Here is a 20,242-nt window from a genome sequence, read left to right as displayed (position 1 = left end):
AGCTAAAGATTCCCTTTCTACAGTCAAAATGGTAAATCATCTCGTCCACATGGTAAAAATTCACTATAAAGTCTCTCATCTCCACAAAAAAAAATAAAAATAAAAATAAAATAATGTGTAATGGATCCACCATATGGGCTTTATGCCTTTCTGTTCAATGGATCATGGCCCAATAATGTGTAATGGATCCACCAAATGCTACATAACTGTAATTACCAATATACCCTGTTTTCCTACCAATATACCCTCTAAGACCTTCCTCGTGCGTCAAACCTCTTGCCTTTTGAAAGAATAATAAAAGCCTAAACAGGGAATCGTCTAGAGATCTATTGACTAATTGTCTGAGAATGAAATTCTAGCGTTTCCTTACGATCTCTTCTGGAGAAATCTCAGGGAGGAGGTGAATTGATTTTGAACCTCTTTCTCTGGTTCTTTTCCTTCTAGGGTTTTCAATTTCTTCCACAAATTGCTCTTGAAGCTCAGGTTTTCGATCAATTAATCTATTTATTTTTCTCTCTTTACGCTTAAAATCATCTGGAGAAGTTCCAATGGCTTCCAGGTTTTGCTTACGATTCAGATCTCGTCTTCAAAGCACTCTTTCGCAATTCTCCGCCCATCGCGCCTCCCCCTTCATCGCCGTTCCTGAATCTCTACTGTCAATTACTTCTCCATCTAATCTTTCTGTCATTCCCGTCGAATTTTCCTTCTCAAGTGCTGGAATTCGGTATCTATCGACCCTCAATCGGCAACCAGTTCGCAAACGAACCGTTGACATCGGTGCCAGAGCTCGTCAGCTTCAGAACCGCCGCCTCTGGACTTACGCACTCACCTTCAGTTGCATAGCCGGGTTTATTGTAATCGTCTTGAACAATTTCCAGGACCAATTGGTGTTCTATGTCACACCTACTGATGCCATGGAGAAGTACTCTACAAACCCTTCGAAGAACAAGTTCAGGTTAGGTGGGTTGGTTCTGGAAGGGAGCGTGACCCAGCCGGCTTCGTCTCCTGATATGGAGTTTGTGGTCACAGACTTGATCACTGATATCTTGGTACGTTACCAGGGTTCACTCCCTGATTTGTTTAGGGAAGGGCACTCTGTGGTTGTTGAGGGATTCGTTCGTCCATTCTCGGGGGAGCCTAAGGAGAAGCTGGCATCGTCAGCGAGGCGTGTGTCTGCTAAGGCCTTGAGTGGAGATTGTTATTTCGCGGCAACTGAGGTTCTCGCGAAGCACGACGAGAAGTATATGCCACAGGAGGTTGCCGCGGCGATAGAGAAAAATAAAGCCAAAATTGAGGCCGAGGCCGTGGCCGAGTCTGGGCAAGGAAGAGCCAGAGTAGCTTGATTCTGGGCAACGGTATGCCAATGACTGTTTCTGCAATATTTATCCTTCCTACATCAATGGATGATCAGATGGGTTGATGGTTGATGGTGACCTAGTATAGTCTTAGATGGCATATATATTTACTGGGGAGGAGAGGCATGATTTTCTATCAATGAGAGTCTTTTGTTTTCATTTTTGTTCTTGTAATGCGGCATTATTCTCTCCTCATTCTTTTTATTTTGATTGGACGAAACAAGGAAGAAAATGTGAGACTAATTTCTGATGAATAAGAAGATGTTCTCAGGTTGACTTTGCATAATTGTTTGTAAATTGCAATTTGGAATCTTAGAAGACTCTTGTGTTTTGGTTAGAATAACTTTCTTGGAATATATGTGTTTAAGATCAACTTGATGATCAATATTTATTTGAGATCCTGATTTGGTTTGGGCTAGTAGGTAGTGATAGATGTTAGCGCTCTCTCTCATGAAATAGTTAAACTAAACTGTGTTGGAGCATCAGAACAGTAAATGGTAGACATTTTATGCATCTTTACTCATTATAGTTATATAAACAACTACAGAACTGAGGATCATAGTCTACAATGCTGTTCTAATGACCTAGATCTTTCTCTCTTAAATTTTTTTTTTCCTCTTTATTGTAAAAAGAATGAAAGTATCAGGAGATTAGGGGAGAGATTGGCCCAGATGCAACAGCTTAGCCACGAGTCTACCATGTCCTGTATGAAAATTGTATCTCACTCCATGCGCACCTTCCTATTAATACCTATGAGACAGAAACCCGCTGAGATATAGGGCACTTAAACCTCATCTCCAGTCCATTGTTGCAACAGAACAGACCTGCTGAAATATCCTTCTTTCTATAGGTGTCAGCTAATCACAAAGGGTGGCACTTCCAATATTGAACACAAGGAAAGCAAGTCCCTGATGGGGAGCTATCCAGTGACCCAGAAAGACACAATATGATATCATACCCCCTACCCTCTCCTCCACTCCTTTTTGTTTCTCCTTTCTTTGCTTCTCAGGGAAGGTGTGGCAGAAGTAAGGCAAGTTCATTTTGAGAGTTACCACCTTTTCAAGGGGCCTGTAACCATTTGCAAACATGGGCTTTACACTCCTATACCCAGAGGAGTGCAGAAGATACTACCTTCTACCTAATGCAGAAGAGATTACTTTAATATGTCATGTTTGGGTGGATTGCATTAAAAGAAGTATCTATTATTTGGCATCTACTAGATTTTCTATTGTATTCCAGTACATATGACAAAGTGAACTTCCTATAGGATCTCAAGGCTTTAAGGCTTTTTAAGCAATTGGATCAATTGAAAACAAAGATGCAAGTAGATTTAACCAACAAGAAAGTCGTGAATAGTATATATTGGGACCATGTGAGCCCATGCAGCCATTATGAGACAGTAAAATAGAGAAAGGGAGGGAGGGAGGCGAGGGGAGGGCTTAGACTAGGTATTCCCTTGACAAATGGCATCAGTAATGTTGGAAATCCACATGGGCTGCTTCAACAATCGACTAGTTCTTAATGTTTTCGGTGTTCCTAATCAGCCGGGCTCCCTGATCAAACGAATAGAAAGTTATACATAGTCTACGACCCCCCCCCCCCAAAAAAAAGAAAATTTTAACCACAACACAGGGAAATCTAATGTTTAAGAAGGTGCAGCAGGTCCTGTAAAGTTGGCGTTGTTGCCTGATGATGGCCCTTCTGGGCTATTCTTTTTCCAGAAGGAAGTGGCTTCCTTTGATTGAATATTGTTCAAGATTTCCTTTTTCTTGGTTGATGAAGGTAATCTTATTTTGGTTGAATGTTGTCCAAGACCATCTTCCTGAGAGAGAATGAAGATGGAATTACATTGTTTCCTTAATGCTATTCTCTCTCTCTCTCTCTCTCTCTCTCTCTCTCTCTCTCTCTCTCTCTCTCTCTCTCTCTCTCTCCTATTCAGTGAAATTACATATCCTCCCCTATTGTCAGAGGATAAAGACAGACACAGGTTGGTGCTAGCATATGCTATGTAGCCCAACAGGGAAATCAATTGCATTTAATCATAAGGGCCGAGTTTCCCTTCACCTATGGTGAAAGAAAAATTTTCTTCAACATGGCCATTGGTAATTGGTAATAGCAGATTGCATTAGGGAGGGGTAATTTCATAAATAGGGATAGGAATGTAATGATGACAGCGGACATCAATCATGAGGCCACATCACTTGTCAAAAAAGAATTATTCCTTTACAATAGGGGAAGGAAAACTTAATCCACTATTAAATTGGGACCAAGCATTCCTTCAATCATGGTCAAGGGAGAACCTTTGAATGGTGTACATACAGTATCATACAATAGTGAGGGATATTATTGATCATTCCTAAACAAGGGTAGATATTTATGGCCATTGATGGCTGTAAGAGAGGTGCTTTGAAGGAAAACTTTCTCCATGGTTATCTATGTTTTGCTAAGACTGGACTAATTGATTTCTAAATAATGATGTAAGGGTACTCGAAAGCAAGAACAAATTTTCTTTATCTATCGAACTGGAGATCCAACCCGGATTCATCCATTAGTAAAATCGTATCTCATCAGAATTTCAGATAAGATTTATAAAGGAAAGAAGTTAAAGGAGCTTTACTTAACACACACAGGACAGCATATGCCTGGCTTTTGCTCCTTTCAAACTAAGACAACAAAAGTCCAGTTTTCGTGTTTGACTTTGATTAGACTGCCTGGTTTTATTGAATTTTCAATAGGATGACGTAATGGCACGCGCAAGCATCACAAATTTCACTCTGATGGCTTCAGATATGTGCATCTTTTCTATCAAAGATCATTACAAATAGGTTCCTAAGCCTAAGCATATCTGTGCAATGAGCAACTAGAATAGCATTTTGCCCAGACTTGAGTTTGCCCAGCTCCATCAGTTCTCATCATCAAACATGACAGGCACCACCACAAATTCTGCATCAAAGAGGTAACAGATTCAGTTCCTTCAATGGATTTCTATCCAAGCCCATTAAAGGTTACTACTAGTTATCCTAACCAAGTGTTGTATTGCAGATTGGCAGTTGTTACAGGAGCCAATAAGGGGATTGGATTGGAGATATGTCGCCAGTTAGCCTCAAATGGTGTAGCAGTGGTTTTAACAGCAAGAGATGAGAAGAAGGGTATTGAAGCTGTTGAGAAGCTCAAAGGGTATGGACTATCTGATGTGGTTTTCCATCAGTTGGATATGAAGGACCCTGCTAGTATTGCTTCCCTTGCTCATTTCATCAAAACCCAGTTTGGAAAGCTTGATATCTTGGTAACTTTGGAATCCCATATTTTCAAGTTGCAGAAAATCCTGGCATCTTGATTAGATTGGTTAAATGATTTAAGCTGAAATTTATTGTAGGTGAACAATGCAGGTGTCTTTGGAGTCAAATTAGATGATGCTGCTTATAGAGACCTGATGGCAGTGGATGATTCTGTGAGTCTCTGATCCTCTCCTCTGTTGTTAAAGGAAAGGATTCAAACTTATGCTGAAATATTGCATTCACTTGTGCAGCCAGAAACAAAGATAGCTAAATTTAGACAAATGGTAAGGCAAACTTATGAGACAGCTGAAGAATGTCTACAAGTAAACTACTATGGCACCAAAAGAGTGACTGAAGCACTTTTTCCTGTCCTCCAGCTATCTGATTCGCCGAGAATTGTAATGGTTTCTTCCGCTGCAGGGAAGCTACAGGTATTGATATCAAAACTGGACTTGTAAGGATATTTGTAGTTACTCCTTAGAACTTCCTCCATCTGAGTTAGAAGATTGGTGAAACAAAGATATTGGTTCTGTGGATTAAACAAGCTCTTCTTGGATATAGAGTCATTCTAAAATTCCAATGCATCCCTGATTTTTTTTGGGTTGGCTACACAATTCTCTTCTATACTATAATTTCTTTAAATTCTGTGGTCGTAGAAAATCTCACACACCTGGGCCAAGGAAGTGTTAAGTGATATTGATGGCCTCACAGAAGAGAGTGGATGAAGCACTGAACAAGTTTCTAAAGGATTTTAAGGATACTCAAGGCTGGCCTGCCTATAATATGTCCAAAGCAGCTTTGAATGCTTACACAAGGATTCTATCAAAAAAGTTTCCCAAATTCCGGATAAATTGTGTCTGCCCAGGTTATGTCAAAACTGACTTTAACCTCAACACGGAAATTTACTGTTGAAGAAGGTGCAGCAGGTCCTGTAAAGTTGGCTTTGTTGCCCGATGATGGACCTTCTGGGCTATTCTTTTTCCAGAAGGAAGTGACTTCTTTTGATTGAATATTGCTCAAGATTCCTTCTGCGCTGTTCTTGTTCCAGAAGTACTGTTCTTCTTTTGGTTGAATGTTGTTCAAGATCGTCTTCCTGAGAGAGAATGAAGCTGGAATGACCTTGTTTCCATACATTGTTCTTTGCTTCTATGTATTAAGCATTTGTCCAATGATAAAATAAAGAAAGTTACAATTGGTACTGAACCAAATTTTGATTTGTTACAGTTATTAAATTCTTATTTTGCTCGGTTAAAGGCTCTTAATGTTGGCAGGAACCCAATCGCGCAGCGGAAGGGATCGGTGAAAGTAAATAGTCTTATTAATAAATCAGATATGATGGACATACATATCCAACACTTAATTCAATTACCCAGTACTATGTGCTTATAATGGAGAATATATGCATTTTCCAATGATCTGATCTTTAAACAAAACAGCGAAAAGAAAAAATAAAGAAATCCATCACAGAAAGATCAATTTGACAGTTAACGGTAAACCAAAAAGCCTTCCACCATCATCAACAACGGTATCAATATTTAACGAGAGAAAGAATGCTATTAGTCTACGTAGCATAAACTAGTGCCTCCATGTTTCTCCCTCTCCTCCCCCTCCTATGAAATGACATATTCGCCACTACCATCAAGTGAGAGATAAACACAGGGAGGCACCAACGTAAGCTACATAGCCGGATAAGGAACTCAATCTCATTTAACTATTTTCTTAGGATCAACATGGCTATGGTTAATCGGTTCCAATAAATTGCATCGCGGTGAGTTAATTTCAACTTTATAAAAATAAGGGGTAAGCATGTAATGATGACAGAAGACACCAATCATGGGCTAACATCACATGTTTTCTCCTAACTATTAAATTGGAACCGAGTAATCTTTCAGCCATAATCTAGGGAGAACCTTCAAATGGTGTCCATAAGGTATGGTGCAATAGTCAGGGTTATTTTTGATCGTAAATAGAGGTAGATATTTATGGCCATTGATGGTTTGATGGTTCTTAACCACACACAGTCAAGGAAAAGCTTCACCTATTAAATTGGGTTTTCATGGTTTGCTTCTACTGGACTAACTGATTTATAAATAATGATGTTTTTTCTCTTTTTGGCAGAATTTATAAACTTAACTAAATTAGACCTTGTATTATGGCAAGATTGCTTGATATTCCAAAAGTTTGAAAAGTTTATTTGAAGCTTTGTGAAACCTGACATATTAGTCTAGTGTTAGTGACGGAATGAAAAAACATTTTATCTTTATAAGTTATTCAACCTAAAAAAACTCAAATCAATTTAAATAGTGGGTGAACTTCCATCTCAATTCCTTTCATCCACATTTTCTCTCCCCCACTCGCTGCTGCAAACCTTTTTCGCTAAATGGGTCCGAATCGATTTTCGAAATTAAGGTTTGGCAAGGGAAACAATAACGGAACATTGTGATGGTTTAACCCAAGGGGGTAGCACAGTTGGCGAGCAACGAATTTGATACTAGCCGTAAAATCGGACATTCTAAGTTCATCTCCCACTAGGCACACCTTGGGCACTTACACAGGGGTGTTTTATGTTCTTCACTACTTTCAGTGAAAGTTGAATGGTTCTTATTTGACCTTGAAATGACCCGATCCATGCAGTTGTGGGGTTAGTATGAGCCCGCGGGACTAATTAGGCCAAAGGCCTAGATATCCGTCGTTAGCAAAAGAATGAACATTGTGATGGAAGGAACTAGGTTCCTCACAAATCCTAGCAAACTAGAGAAACAGAGCTCCTATCCTTGTGGGACTTCACGAAACCTTGAACACAATTCCAATATCTTTGGAACGGAGAAGCAAGCTTCTCCTCCTCAGGCGAATCTCTTTTCACTTTAGAAGCCTGCGTACTTGATCCTCAATATCTAACTCCAAAATGCCATTAACGGGTTTGCAAAACTATGCTAACCACAACAAAAAGAATAATGAAAAGCAAGCATAACCTTAATTTAGAAATCAATTCAGATCCATTTAGTGGAAAAGGTTGCAACAACGAGCAGAGGAGAAAATGGATTCCATATCCATGGACCAGGGACGTACGTGAATCTGTTCCGCTCTTGAGCATTTATAATCTTTTCTATTCATGACATCATTGATGATTTTTTATTCAAAATAAATAAATAAATGACAATTGACTAATGTTCTACGTCTAATAAATCTAAAATGCAAAGGTTGTCTATATAAACTTTTCAAATTTTACCAATGGGGTTGGTAGTCTTGTGGTGAAAATGCCCTCAACCCATCACCGTTCAAGTCAACTGATTGTGGGTTTGAGTCTTGACATGCACACTATCGCCCATTGGTCCTGCGGAAACCCCGCTTGCTATACGGGGGCTTGTCCATCACTACTATGGAGCACATTTTTTCCATTACCAAAAAAAAAACTTTTCACACTTCTGAAGTGTCAAACAATCTGGCCATAGTACCCCTACACAGGGGTGTCTAAGTAATTAACCCATTTTACAAAAATAATAATAATATTAATAATAAGTAACCCATTTATTAAATAATGATGTAAGGGCACACGAAAGCAATGGTCTGAAATTAAGAAGCCCATACAGTTAAGAAGAAGATTGACTTGACACTCACACAACATTAACCTTGTTTTCTAGTTTTAATCTCATTAGACTGTTTGGTTTTATTGATTTTTCAATAATATGATGTAATGGCACACGCAAGCATCACAATAATATATACATGGTTTTTACAGAATCACATTATAAATGGGCTACTACGCCTAAGCATATCTGTGCAATTAGCAACTAGAATAAAATTTTGCCCAGACTTTTTTTTCTCTATTTCATCACTTTCATCATCGAACATGACAGGCACCAACACAAACTCTGCATCAAAGAGGTAACTGATTTAGCTCCTTTAGGATTTCTAACCAGACCCATTAAATGTCACCACCAGTTATCCTAACCAAGTGTTTTGTTGCAGATTGGCAGTTGTTACGGGGGCCAATAAGGGGATTGGATTGGAGATATGTCGCCAGTTAGCCTCCAACGGTGTAGCAGTGGTTTTGACAGCCAGAGATGAGAACAGAGGTGTTGAAGCTGTTGAGAAGCTCAAAGGGTCTGGACTATCTGATGTGGTTTTTCATCAACTGGAAGTGACGGACCCTGCTAGTATCGCTTCCCTTGCTCTCTTCATCAAAACCCAGTTTGGAAAGCTTGATATCTTGGTAACTTTGGAGTTCCATATTTTAATCTGTGTCGTTATAGAGAATTCCATCAAAATCTAGTTGCAGAAAATCCTGGCATCTTGATTAGATTGATTAAATGATTTAAGCTGAAATTTGTTGTAGGTGAACAACGCAGGTGTCAATGGAGCCATATTTGATGATGCTGGTCTCGCAGCAATAATGGCAGTGGGTGATTCTGTAAGACTCTTCAGAATAACTTTTTTAATCTTAATAGGAAAGGATTAAAACTTACGCTGAAATTCTTCTACTCATGTAGCAAGAAGTTAGGGCAGCTAAATTTAAGCAACTGGCAAGGCAAACTTGTGAGACGGGCCTGGAATGTCTACAAGTGAACTACTATGGCACCAAAAAAGTGACTGAAGCACTTCTTCCTCTCCTTCAGTTATCGGATTCGCCAAGAATTGTGAATGTTTCTTCTTCTCAAGGGAAGCTACAGGTACTGGTATCGAACCTGATCTTGTAAAGATGTTGGTAGATATACCTTAGAACTTGCTCCATCTGGGTTTGAGGATTGGTGAAACAAATCTTTTGATTTGTGGATGGAAAAGCTCTTAATATGAAAATAAGAAGGAAAAAAAAAAAACCTTTGCCTTTTCGCTCAATCATTTGAATTCCATTTTCTTTAACTTGTGATGTAGTTTAGTTCAAGTAGTTTTTGTTTGTGAATTGATAAAATAGGATATAGATCACTCTGCTACATGGAGTGGTGTTGTGCTCATCTGAAAATTGATAGATGGGAAGTTACTCAAAAGAAGCAAAGAGGCTGTATGTCAAATTGGGTGGCTTATTTCAATCATATGCCTGTCATGTATGAGTTATTTCTCTTGTTTTTCAATTCTCGTTATTCAGCTCTTTTGCTTCAAACAGAATAGGACTTCCTATGGCAGTTCGATTAGTTGGTAAAGTATGTAGATCTTATGCTACGGAATCTCGGTCTGCAACCCATTCCATGATTTGGATTTCCCACTTCCAGTGTTTTGCAGGGATTGGAGTCCTTTCAACTATGAGCTTGAAACCTTGACTTACCATTAATTTGTAATGATCTTCACATTGGACTGTCTCCTTTCAACTATGAGCTTGAAACCTTGACTAACCATTAATTTGTAATGATCTTCACATTAGACTGTGTACTATCTATTAATACCTTTTACATGAATCTGGATTACCAATGGCCAAGACTGATCCAACGCTACTACCTGAAATTTTGACCATTTGCACTTGCAAGGAATTTGAGTTGTGACCCCTTCAGTCTTGGGGTTGGCTTCACAGTTCTATTCTGCCATTTAAGCACTATTCAAAAAGGACAACCCGATAATATGAGTTGATATGGACATTTATCCTTGTTAGTTTAGTTGACACCAATTTCTTTAATTCTATTGTTGCAGAGAATCTCACACACCTGGGTTAAAGAAGTGCTAAGTGATATAGATGGTCTCACAGAAGAGAGAGTGGATGAGGCACTGACCAAGTATCTAAAGGATTTCAGGGAGGGTTTAATAGATACTCAAGGCTGGCCTGCCTATAGTATATCCAAAGCAGCTTTGAATACCTACACAAGGATTCTATCAAAAAAGTTGCCCAAATTCCGGATAAATTGTGTTGGCCCGGGTTTTGTTAAGACTGACCTTAACTGCAACACAGGAGAATTTACTGTTGAAGAAGGTGCAGCAGGTCCTGTAAAGTTGGCTTTGTTGACTGATGATGGCCCTTCTGGGCTATTCTTTTATCAGAAGGAAGTGTCTTCTTTCTGATTGAATATTGTTCAGGATAATTTTTTTTTTTCTTTTCTTTTTTTCCTGGTTGGGGGAATAGGATGAAGATCATCTTCTTTTGGTTGAATGATGTTCTAGACCATCTTCCTGGGAGAGAATAAAGATGGAATTGCCTTGTCTCGATACATAGTTCTTTGCTTCTATGTATTATCTCTCTAATGATGAAAAAATATTGGCACTGAAGAATCAAATAATTTTGATTTGATTTTGTTATTAAATTCTTAGTTTGCTTGGTTAGATTAGTTTACAAATGTAGTCTTTATTTATTCAAATAGATTTTGCTTCCCATTAAGCTTCAATTGGAAAACTGAAAAACACAGTACTAGTTTACTTTTTGCTTCAATTCGAGATTTTGAGGTCAGACAACACTTCTTAATCTCAGTTTTCAAAGACAGATAGAAGCATTTGAAGGAAAGGAGGCTCTGAAAGTGCCACTATTTGGCATTAACTGGGAAATTGGTAGAGATTTTAGAATAAGATTTTTTCGCATAGCCTCAATGTAGAGCAACAAAAGAGTCACTGTTGCATTTTTTTACTATGAATCTGTTTGCAAACAATTATAATCAAATAATGGTAATCAAAGGTATGAATTTCTCTAAATGAATACTCTGATGATCTGATCTGATATATAAACAAAACAGTGGAAAAGGAGAGGAAAAAAAATGAAGAAAAAGAATCAAAGAAATCCATCATCCGATAGTTTCTATAAACCAGTGTCTCCTACCATCATCAGCAGTTGATCCAGCTGGGTAGTTTATACTAGTTAAGGCCTTTAGGGTGCCATAAAAGCCCAATCGGCCCAAACCTACCTTAACCCGCCTTGGGCATGGGGTAAGCACTCAGCCCTACACTGGGGCTGCGCTTGGGATGGAATTTTCAAGCCCGATGCAGGGCCGGGTCTGGGTTGAGGATGGCCCAGCCCAACCAAATGTATGCAATAAATGTATATTTTTAAATATAATAAATATATTACATTCCTACATTAATATATAATATATCATACTTTTTAAATGTCTTTATTTACTATCAACAACTTTTTGTCATCACACTACCCACATCTATCTTTACTCTTCTTTTTTTTTTTTTTTTTGGGAAGACATTGTTGGCTTTCAAAGTTTGAGAATGAGCAGGTTGATGGTCTCTCTCTCATCCAAACGGCAATATAGAGGGACTCTCATGGTCTATTAGGGCCAACCTGGCCCAATTAGGGCTGGGCTAAGTTGGGCTGATCCTAACAGAATTGAGCTTGGGCTCAACCTAAACTAGAATTTGGCTGGCCTGGGCTGAGTTAAGAGACCTTACAAGGGTTAGGCTTTAAAACCCAGCCCAATTCAGCCCATTGACACCCTTAATGCTATTCTCTCTCTCTCTCTCTCTCTCTCTCACTCAGTGAAATTACATATCCTCCCCTATTGTCGGGGGACAAAGACAGACACAAGATGGTGCTAGCATATGCTATGTAGCCCAATAGGGAAATCAATTGCATTTAATCATAAGGGCCGAGTTTCCCTTCACCTATGGTGAAAGAAAAATTTTCTTCAACATGGCCATTGGTAATTGGTAATAGCAGATTGCATTAGGGAGGGGTAATTTCATAAATAGGGATGAGAATGTAATGATGACAGCGGACATCAATCATGGGGCCACATCACTTTTCCAAAAAGAATTATTCCTTTACAATAGGGGAAGGAAAACTCAATCCACTATTAAATTGGGACCAAGTATTTCTTCAATCATGGTCAAGGGAGAACCTTTGAATGGTGTACATACAGTATCATACAATAGTGAGGGATATTATTGATCATTCCTAAACAAGGGTAGATATTTATGGCCATTGTTGGCTGAAAGAGAGGTGCTTCGAAGGAAAACTTTCTCCATGGTTATCTATGTTTTGCTAAGACTGGACTAATTGATTTCTAAATAATGATGTAAGGGTACTCGAAAGCAAGAACAAATTTTCTTTATCTATCTACAAGTACTGCAAGAAGATTGGTGAAACAAAGATATTGGTTCTGGGGATTAAATAAGCTCTTCTTGGATATAGAGTCATTCTAAAATTCCCATGCATCCCTGACCTTTTTTGGGTTGGCTACACAATTCTCTTCTATACTATAATTTCTTTAAATTCTGTGGTTGTAGAAAATCTCACACACCTGGGCCAAGGAAGTGTTAAGTGATATTGATGGCCTCACAGAAGAGAGAGTGGATGAAGCACCGAACAAGTTTCTAAAGGATTTTAAGGATACTCAAGGCTGGCCTGCCTCTGATATGTCCAAAGCAGCTTTGAATGCTTACACAAGGGTTCTATCAAAAAAGTTTCCCAAATTCCGGATAAATTGTGTCTGCCCAGGTTATGTCAAAACTGACTTTAACCTCAACACAGGGATATCTACTATTGAAGAAGGTGCAGCAGGTCCTGTTAAGTTGGCTTTGTTGCCCGATGATGGACCTTCTGGGCTATTCTTTTTCCAGAAGGAAGTGACTTCTTTTGATTGAATATTGCTCAAGATTCCTTCTGCGCTGTTCTTGTTCCAGAAGTACTGTTCTTATTTTGGTTGAATGTTGTTCAAGATCGTCTTCCTGAGAGAGAATGAAGCTGGAATGAACTTGTTTCCATACATTGTTCTTTGTTTCTATGTATTAAGCATTTGTCCAATGATAAAATGAAGAAAGGTACAATTGGTACTGAACCAAATCTTGATTTGTTACAGTTATTAAATTCTTATTTTGCTCGGTTAGATTTGTTCCTTTCTATTACCTTCGATTGAAGAACTCACAAAAAAAAAAAAAAAAAAAAAAAAAAAAAAAGAGGATTAAAGGCTCTTAATGTTGGCAGGAACCCAATTCTGCTGTGGAAGGGATCAGATTGGGCATAAATGAAAATAAATAGTCTTATTAATAAATCGGATTTGATGGACATACATAATCAACACTTAATTCAAGTACCCAGTACTATGTGCTTAAAATGGAGAATTTATGCATTTTCCAATGATCTGATCTATAACCAAAACAGCGAAAAGAAAAAATAAAGAAATCCATCACAGAAAGATCAATTTGACCGTTACTGTAAACCAGAAAGTCTTCCACCATCATCAACAATAGTATCAATATTTAACTAGAGAAAGAATGCTATCAAGGTACGTAGCGTAAGCTAGTGCCTCCATGTTTCTCCTTTTCCTCTTTCCTATGAAATGACATATCTGCCACTACTATCAGAGGAGAGATGAATACAGGGAGGCACCAACGTAAGCTACATAGCCGGATAGGGAACTTAATCTCATTTAACTATTTTTTTAAGATCAACATGGCTATGGTTAATCGGTTCCATCAAATTACATCAGCGTGAGTTAATTTCAACTTTATAAAAATAAGAGGTATGAGTGTAATGATGACAAAAGGCACCAATCATGAGCTAACACATCACATATATACTCTAGCTATTTCAAATGATGTCCATGAGATATCGTGCAATGGTGGGAGTTATTTTGGATCTTTCATAAATAGAGGCGGATATTTATTGACATTGATGGTTTGATGGTTCTTGACCACACAAGGTCAAGGAAAAGCTTTACCTATTAAATTGGGTTTTCATGGTTTGCTCCTACTGGACTAACTGATTTATATATAATGATGTTTTTTTCTCTTTTGGCAGAATTTATAAAAGACTTAACTAAATTAGACCTTGTATTATGGCGAGATTGCTTGATATCTCAAAAGTTTGAAAAGTTTATTTGAAGCTTTATGAAACCTGACAATATTAATCTGGTGGTAGCAATGGAATAAAAAAACCATTTTATCTTTATAAGTTATTCAACCTAAAAAACTCATATCAATTTAAGTAGTGGGTGAACTTCCATCTCAATTCCTTTCATCCACTTTTTCTCTACCCCACTCACTGCTGCAAACATTTTTCACTAAATGGGTCGGAAGCGATTTCGAAATTAAGGTTTGGCAAGGGAAACGATAACAGAACATTGTGCCCAAGGGGGTAGCACAGTTGGTGAGCAACGAACTTGGCACGAGCCGTAAAGTCGGACGTCCTAAGTTCGAGTCCCACTAGGTACACCTTGGGTCACTCACACGGGGGTGTTTAGTGCTCTTCACTGCTTTTAGTGAAAGTTGAATGATTCTCATTTAACCTCGGAATATCCGTCGTTAGCAAAAAAAAAGAAAACATTGTGATGGAAGGAACTACTCACAAGTCCTAGCAAACTAGAGAAACAGAGCTCCTATCCTTGTGGGACTTCACGAAACCCTGAACACAGTTCCACTACTTTGGAACGGAGAAGCAAGCTTCTCCTCCTCAGGCGAATCTCTTTTCACTTTAGAAGCCTACATACTCGATCCTCAATATCTAACTCCAAAATGCCATTAACGGGTTTGCAAAACTCTACTGACCACAAAAAAAAAAAAAAGCAAGCATAACCTTAATTTAGAAATCAATTCGGATCCATTTAGCAGAAAATGTTGCAACAACGAGCAGAGGAGAAAATAGATTCCATATCCACGGATCAAGGACGTACGTGAATGTGATTCGCTCTTGGGCATTTATAATCTTTTCATTTCATGACATCATCGATATTTTTTATTCAAAATAAATAAATAAATGACGATTGACTAATGTTCTAGTTCTAATAAATCTAAAATGCAAAGGTTGTCTATATAAAATTTTCAAACTTTACCAATGGGGTTGGTAGTCTTGTGATGAAAATGCCCTCAACCCATCACCATTCAAGTCAACTGATTGTGGAACTATCGCCCATTGATCTTGCGAAATCCCTGCTTCCAGTACGGGGATCACTACCATGGAAGACCCTTTTTCTATTACCAAAAAACTACTTTTCAAACTTTTGTAGTGTAGTACAGCTACACAGGGGTGTATAAGTAATAACCCATTTTACCAAAAAATAATAATAATAATTAACCCATTTATTAAATAATGATGTAAGGGCACACGAAAGCAATGGTCTGAAATTAAGAAACTGATACAGTTAAGAAGAAGGTTTACTTCACACTCACACAACATTGACCTGGTCTTCTTGTTTTAATCTGATTAGAATGACTGGTTTTATTGATTTTTCAATAGTATGATGTAATGGCACACGCAAGCATCACAATAATATATACATGGTTTTTATAAAATCACATTATAAATAGGCTCCTAAGCCTAAGCATATCTGTGCAATTAGCAACTAGAATAAAATTTTGCCCAGACTTGGTTTTCTCTATTCCATCACTTCTCATCATCGAACATGACAGGCACCAACACAAACTCTGCATCAAAGAGGTAACTGATTTAGCTCCTTTAATGGATTTCTAACCAGACCCATTAAATGTCACCACCAGTTATCCTAACCAAGTGTTATGTTGCAGATTGGCAGTTGTTACAGGGGCCAATAAAGGGATTGGATTGGAGATATGTCGCCAGTTAGCCTCCAACGGTGTAGCAGTGGTTTTGACAGCCAGAGATGAGAACAGGGGTGTTGAAGCTGTTGAGAAGCTCAAAGGGTCTGGACTATCTGATGTGGTTTTTCATCAACTGGAAGTGACGGACCCTGCTAGTATTGCTTCCCTTGCTCTCTTCATCAAAACCCAGTTTGGAAAGCTTGATATCTTGGTAACTTTGGAGTTCCATATTTTTATTTGTATCGTTACAGAGAATTCCATCAAAACCTAGTTTCAGAAAATCCTGGCATCTTAATTTAGATTGGTTAAATGATTTAAGCTGAAATTTGTTGTAGGTGAACAATGCAGGTGTCAATGGAGCCATATTTGATGATGCTGGTCTCGCAGCAATAATGGCAGTGGGTGATTCTGTAAGACTCTTCAGAATAACTTTTTTAATCTTAATAGGAAAGGATTAAAACTTACGCTGAAATTCTTCTACTCATGTAGCAAGAAGTTAGGGCAGCTAAATTTAGGCAACTGGTAAGGCAAACTTGTGAGACGGGCCCGGAATGTCTACAAGTGAACTACTATGGCACCAAAAAAGTGACTGAAGCACTTCTTCCTCTCCTTCAGTTATCGGATTCGCCAAGAATTGTGAATGTTTCTTCTTCTCAAGGGAAGCTACAGGTACTGGTATCGAACCTGATCTTGTAAAGATATTGTGAATGTTCTAAGGTGGTCAGTAGACTCAGGTACATCTTAGAACTTGCACCCTTCTTTTCCCTCAACAATTTGAATCTCATCATTCCAAGCAACATATACCCCTCCAAAGACCTTGCAGTACCTGGAGCCTCGCGCACTGGGTATGCCCTTGTCATGAATCTAAGCAATGAATTTTGGTGGCATCTGCTTTGTAGTGTTGCGTGCTAAACTTAGGTCAACTCCATAAACCATTCTCAGTTATTCAGGGTTGGCTGCAGAATTCTATTCTGCCACTTGAGCACTATCCCTCTTCCTTTAAAAGATGATTTGGTATGGATACTATGCTAATTCAGTTTAATTGAATATAATTTCTCTAATTCTGTTGTTGCAGAACATCTCAGTCACCTGGGCTAAGGATGTGCTAAGTGATACTGATGGCCTCACAGAAGAGAGAGTGGATGAAGCAGTGAACAAGTATCTTAAGGAATTCAAGGAGGGTTTAATAGAAACTAAAGGCGGGCCTGCATATTGCATGTCCAAAGCAGTTTTGAATGCCTACACAAGGATTCTATCAAAAAAGTTTCCCAAATTCCGGATAAATTGCGTCTGCCCAGGTTATGTCAAATCTGATTTTAACCTCAACACAGGGAAATTTACTATTGAAGAAGGTGCAGCAGGTCCTGTTAAGTTGGCTTTGCTGCCTGATGATGGCCCTTCTGGGCTATTCTTTTTCCAGAAGGAAGTGACTTCCTTTGATTGAATATTGTTCAAGATTTCCTTTTTCTTGTTGGGGGGTTGGGGATGAAGATCATCTTATTCTGGTTGAATTTTGTTCAAGATCTTCTTCCTGAGAGAGAATAAAGCTAGAATTACCTTATTTCCATACAAAGTTCTTTACTTCCTATGTATTACATATTTGTCCAGTAATGAAATAAAGACTGTTACAATTGGTACTGAACCAAATAATTTTTATTTGATACAGTTATTGAATTCTTAGTTATATTTACTCAAATGGACATTGCTTTCCATTGCTTTTAATTGAAGAACATACTTCTTATTTCGGAGTAGCATGCAGTTTTTTCAGTTGGTCTCTCTTAAGTGGAAGAGATGGAGTTGAAAATTTTTAAAGAAGGGATCCAACATGTTGACGTTGGTCTCTCTCAAGTGGAAGAGATGGAGTTGACATTTTTTGAAGAGGGAATCCAACATGTTGACGATATTATTCAAAAGCCGTTTCAACTATACTGGATGAAATCACCGTATAAGATTCACCCGTACTACCTTCGCTCCAAAGAATGAAAAACTTAATTGATTTGACTTTACGTTCCTTATATTTTCATCACTTCTACCTTATCTAGGGTTGTCATTACTTTTACCTTATCTGGGGTTGACGTGGTGCCTTTTTATACTTGTGCCAGTCTTTTTGTTCCTATTTATTTAAAAAAAAAAAAATTTGTCCGAACTTTCCACCACAAATTTTACAAACTTAACGTTGTGTGGCCTCTAAACTCCAAATTGATGAAGCCACTGGAGTCACTGGAATGACTTCTCAATTGCGATAAAGGTACTCTTCCCATTTTCCACTATGGTGGGCGAGCGGCTTCAAAGTTTTGAAGATATTTATGATTTCCTCTTTCTTTATTGGAGTTGTAAGAAAGCAGGTTTTGGTCGGCAGCGCTTATTGAAGAACAGAACCAAGCCTGCGTCATTCGCTATTGATCGAAGAAAACCAAGCGAATGGCGAAATGTCAGCTCTGCGATCGATAGGGAGAGAGTGGCCTACGATCAGCTAGCTCAACCGTTGCTTGCTTGTTGGTTGATATTTTTCTTAAACTGTGTCGAACATGGCAGAGACCAACACAAATTCTACATCAAAGAGGTAATTGATTCAGCTCCAAAGCAGACCCATTTAAGGCTACCGCCAGTTATCCTAACCAAGAGTTGTATTGCAGATTAGCAGTTGTTACAGGAGCCAATAAAGGGATTGGATTGGAGATATGTCGCCAATTAGCCTCCAATGGTGTAGCAGTGGTTTTGACAGCCAGAGATGAGAAGAAAGGTGTTGAAGCTGTTGAGAAGCTCAAAGGGTCTGGACTATCTGATGTGGTTTTTCATCAGCTGGATGTGAAGGACCCTGCTAGAATTGCTTCCCTAGGTCATTTCATCAAAACCCATTTTGGAAAGCTTGATATCTTGGTAATTTTGGAATCCCATATTTTTATTTGTATCATTACAGAGAATTTCATCAGAATCTATTTGCAGAAAATCCTGGCATCTTGCTTTTATTGATTAAATGATTTGAGCTGAAATTTGTTCTAGGTGAACAATGCAGCTGTCTCTGGAATCAAAATAGATGATGATGCTTGTGAAGCCCTAATGACAATAGATGCTTCTGTAAGTCTCTGACTCTCTCCTTTGTTGTTAATGTTTGTGGTTACAAGCTTTATATTCTGTACCTCATAAGATGGTTATGTTAAAAAAGACTCCTAGATTCTTACCCATTACCAGATTATCTTCTGTTCAAATCTTTGGAATGATTACAGGTTCCAAGTTTAACTCACTCTTATTACTTGTGATAAACTGTTCCTAGAATGACTACATTTAACATAAATGTGTGTGTTTTCGTGTGAGTGACAGAGAAAAAATGACTAGGATTTGCATGGTATGGTAGCGAAAGAGTACTCTATAATACCATCAAGTCTTGTGCCTATGCTTTGGGCCAGTCATGTTTGAGACTAGCTCATGTATTAGGTTGGCCAGATCAAAGGTTGCCCCTGCCACGAATTCCAATCCATTCAAGAACAGTATTGAGCCATTCAGATGCATATAAATCCTTTTGAGGTTTTCAGAGATGTCACTGGTGTGGCATATTTCACATTCACCAGTTGGGGGCTTGATAGTTCGATGCTCCAGTAGAACATTTCCTTTAGGGATTCTCAGGGGCATGATAGTTTATTAGTTAGTCAGAGGAATAACCTGCTCAACATTGGGGGATTTGTTGAGAAATTTTGTGCTATTATCAAAACCGATCGGGTTTGTTCTCTTCTGTAAATTTGTTTGTTTTACCTTTTAGGATGCCTCTTCAGAGTTTGTATTCTTGGGCTCTTGAACTCTTCTTTCCCCCTTTTAATAAAATTCTATTTTCAGTAAAAAAAAAAAAAGGAATTAATTGCTTAATCCTAACAGGAAAGGATGAAAACTTATACTGAAAAGTTTCTACTCATGCAGCAAGAAGTTAAGGAAGCTAAATTTAGACAACTGGCAAGGCAAACATATGAGACGGCCCAAGAATGTGTACAAGCAAACTACTATGGAACCAAAAGAGTGACTGAAGCACTTCTTCCTATCCTTCAGTTATCTGATTCACCGAGAATTGTAAATGTTTCTTCCTCATCAGGGAGGCTACAGGTACTGGTATCGAACCTGATCTTGTAAAGATGTTGGTAGATATACCTTAGAACTTGCTCCATCTGGGTTTGAGGATTTGTGGATGGAAAAGCTCTTATAAAAAAA

The 20,242-nt window shown here is 38.4% G+C and overlaps 4 protein-coding genes and 1 pseudogene across 5 annotated transcripts; all 5 read left to right on the top strand.

Moving 5' to 3' along the window:
* Positions 1 to 317: 317 nt before the first annotated feature.
* Positions 318 to 1,638, top strand: LOC122066181 (cytochrome c-type biogenesis protein CcmE homolog, mitochondrial-like). The gene has a single exon (XM_042629994.1). It carries the CDS (start codon positions 549 to 551, stop codon positions 1,341 to 1,343), a length of 795 nt encoding a protein of 264 aa, XP_042485928.1. The 5' UTR covers positions 318 to 548; the 3' UTR covers positions 1,344 to 1,638.
* A 2,679-nt stretch (positions 1,639 to 4,317) lies between these two features.
* Positions 4,318 to 5,841, top strand: LOC122066178 (annotated as a pseudogene).
* A 2,558-nt stretch (positions 5,842 to 8,399) lies between these two features.
* LOC122066180 (salutaridine reductase-like) lies at positions 8,400 to 10,863 on the top strand. The gene is made up of 5 exons (XM_042629993.1): positions 8,400 to 8,518; positions 8,603 to 8,846; positions 8,970 to 9,044; positions 9,124 to 9,303; positions 10,253 to 10,863. The coding sequence occupies exons 1-5, from the start codon at positions 8,484 to 8,486 to the stop codon at positions 10,616 to 10,618; spliced, it is 900 nt and encodes a 299-aa protein (XP_042485927.1). The 5' UTR covers positions 8,400 to 8,483; the 3' UTR covers positions 10,619 to 10,863.
* A 4,914-nt stretch (positions 10,864 to 15,777) lies between these two features.
* Positions 15,778 to 17,692, top strand: LOC122066179 ((+)-neomenthol dehydrogenase-like). The gene is made up of 5 exons (XM_042629992.1): positions 15,778 to 15,926; positions 16,013 to 16,256; positions 16,381 to 16,455; positions 16,535 to 16,714; positions 17,121 to 17,692. The coding sequence occupies exons 1-5, from the start codon at positions 15,892 to 15,894 to the stop codon at positions 17,487 to 17,489; spliced, it is 903 nt and encodes a 300-aa protein (XP_042485926.1). The 5' UTR covers positions 15,778 to 15,891; the 3' UTR covers positions 17,490 to 17,692.
* A 516-nt stretch (positions 17,693 to 18,208) lies between these two features.
* Positions 18,209 to 20,224, top strand: LOC122066182 (salutaridine reductase-like). 2 transcript variants are annotated; one of them, XM_042629996.1, is made up of 5 exons: positions 18,209 to 18,293; positions 18,405 to 18,608; positions 18,682 to 18,925; positions 19,049 to 19,123; positions 19,958 to 20,224. In XM_042629996.1, exons 2-5 carry the CDS (start codon positions 18,574 to 18,576, stop codon positions 20,162 to 20,164), a joined length of 561 nt encoding a protein of 186 aa, XP_042485930.1. In that variant the 5' UTR covers positions 18,209 to 18,293; positions 18,405 to 18,573; the 3' UTR covers positions 20,165 to 20,224. The 2 variants fall into 2 exon arrangements, with proteins under 2 accessions (XP_042485930.1, XP_042485929.1); XM_042629995.1 differs by lacking the exon at positions 18,209 to 18,293 and having other exon boundaries at positions 18,302 to 18,608.
* Positions 20,225 to 20,242: the final 18 nt, after the last annotated feature.

Source organism: Macadamia integrifolia, unplaced genomic scaffold (genome assembly GCF_013358625.1).
Source record: "Macadamia integrifolia cultivar HAES 741 unplaced genomic scaffold, SCU_Mint_v3 scaffold2283, whole genome shotgun sequence".
Taxonomy (NCBI): Eukaryota; Viridiplantae; Streptophyta; class Magnoliopsida; order Proteales; family Proteaceae; genus Macadamia; species Macadamia integrifolia.
This window is presented reverse-complemented; position numbering and strand designations above follow the sequence as displayed.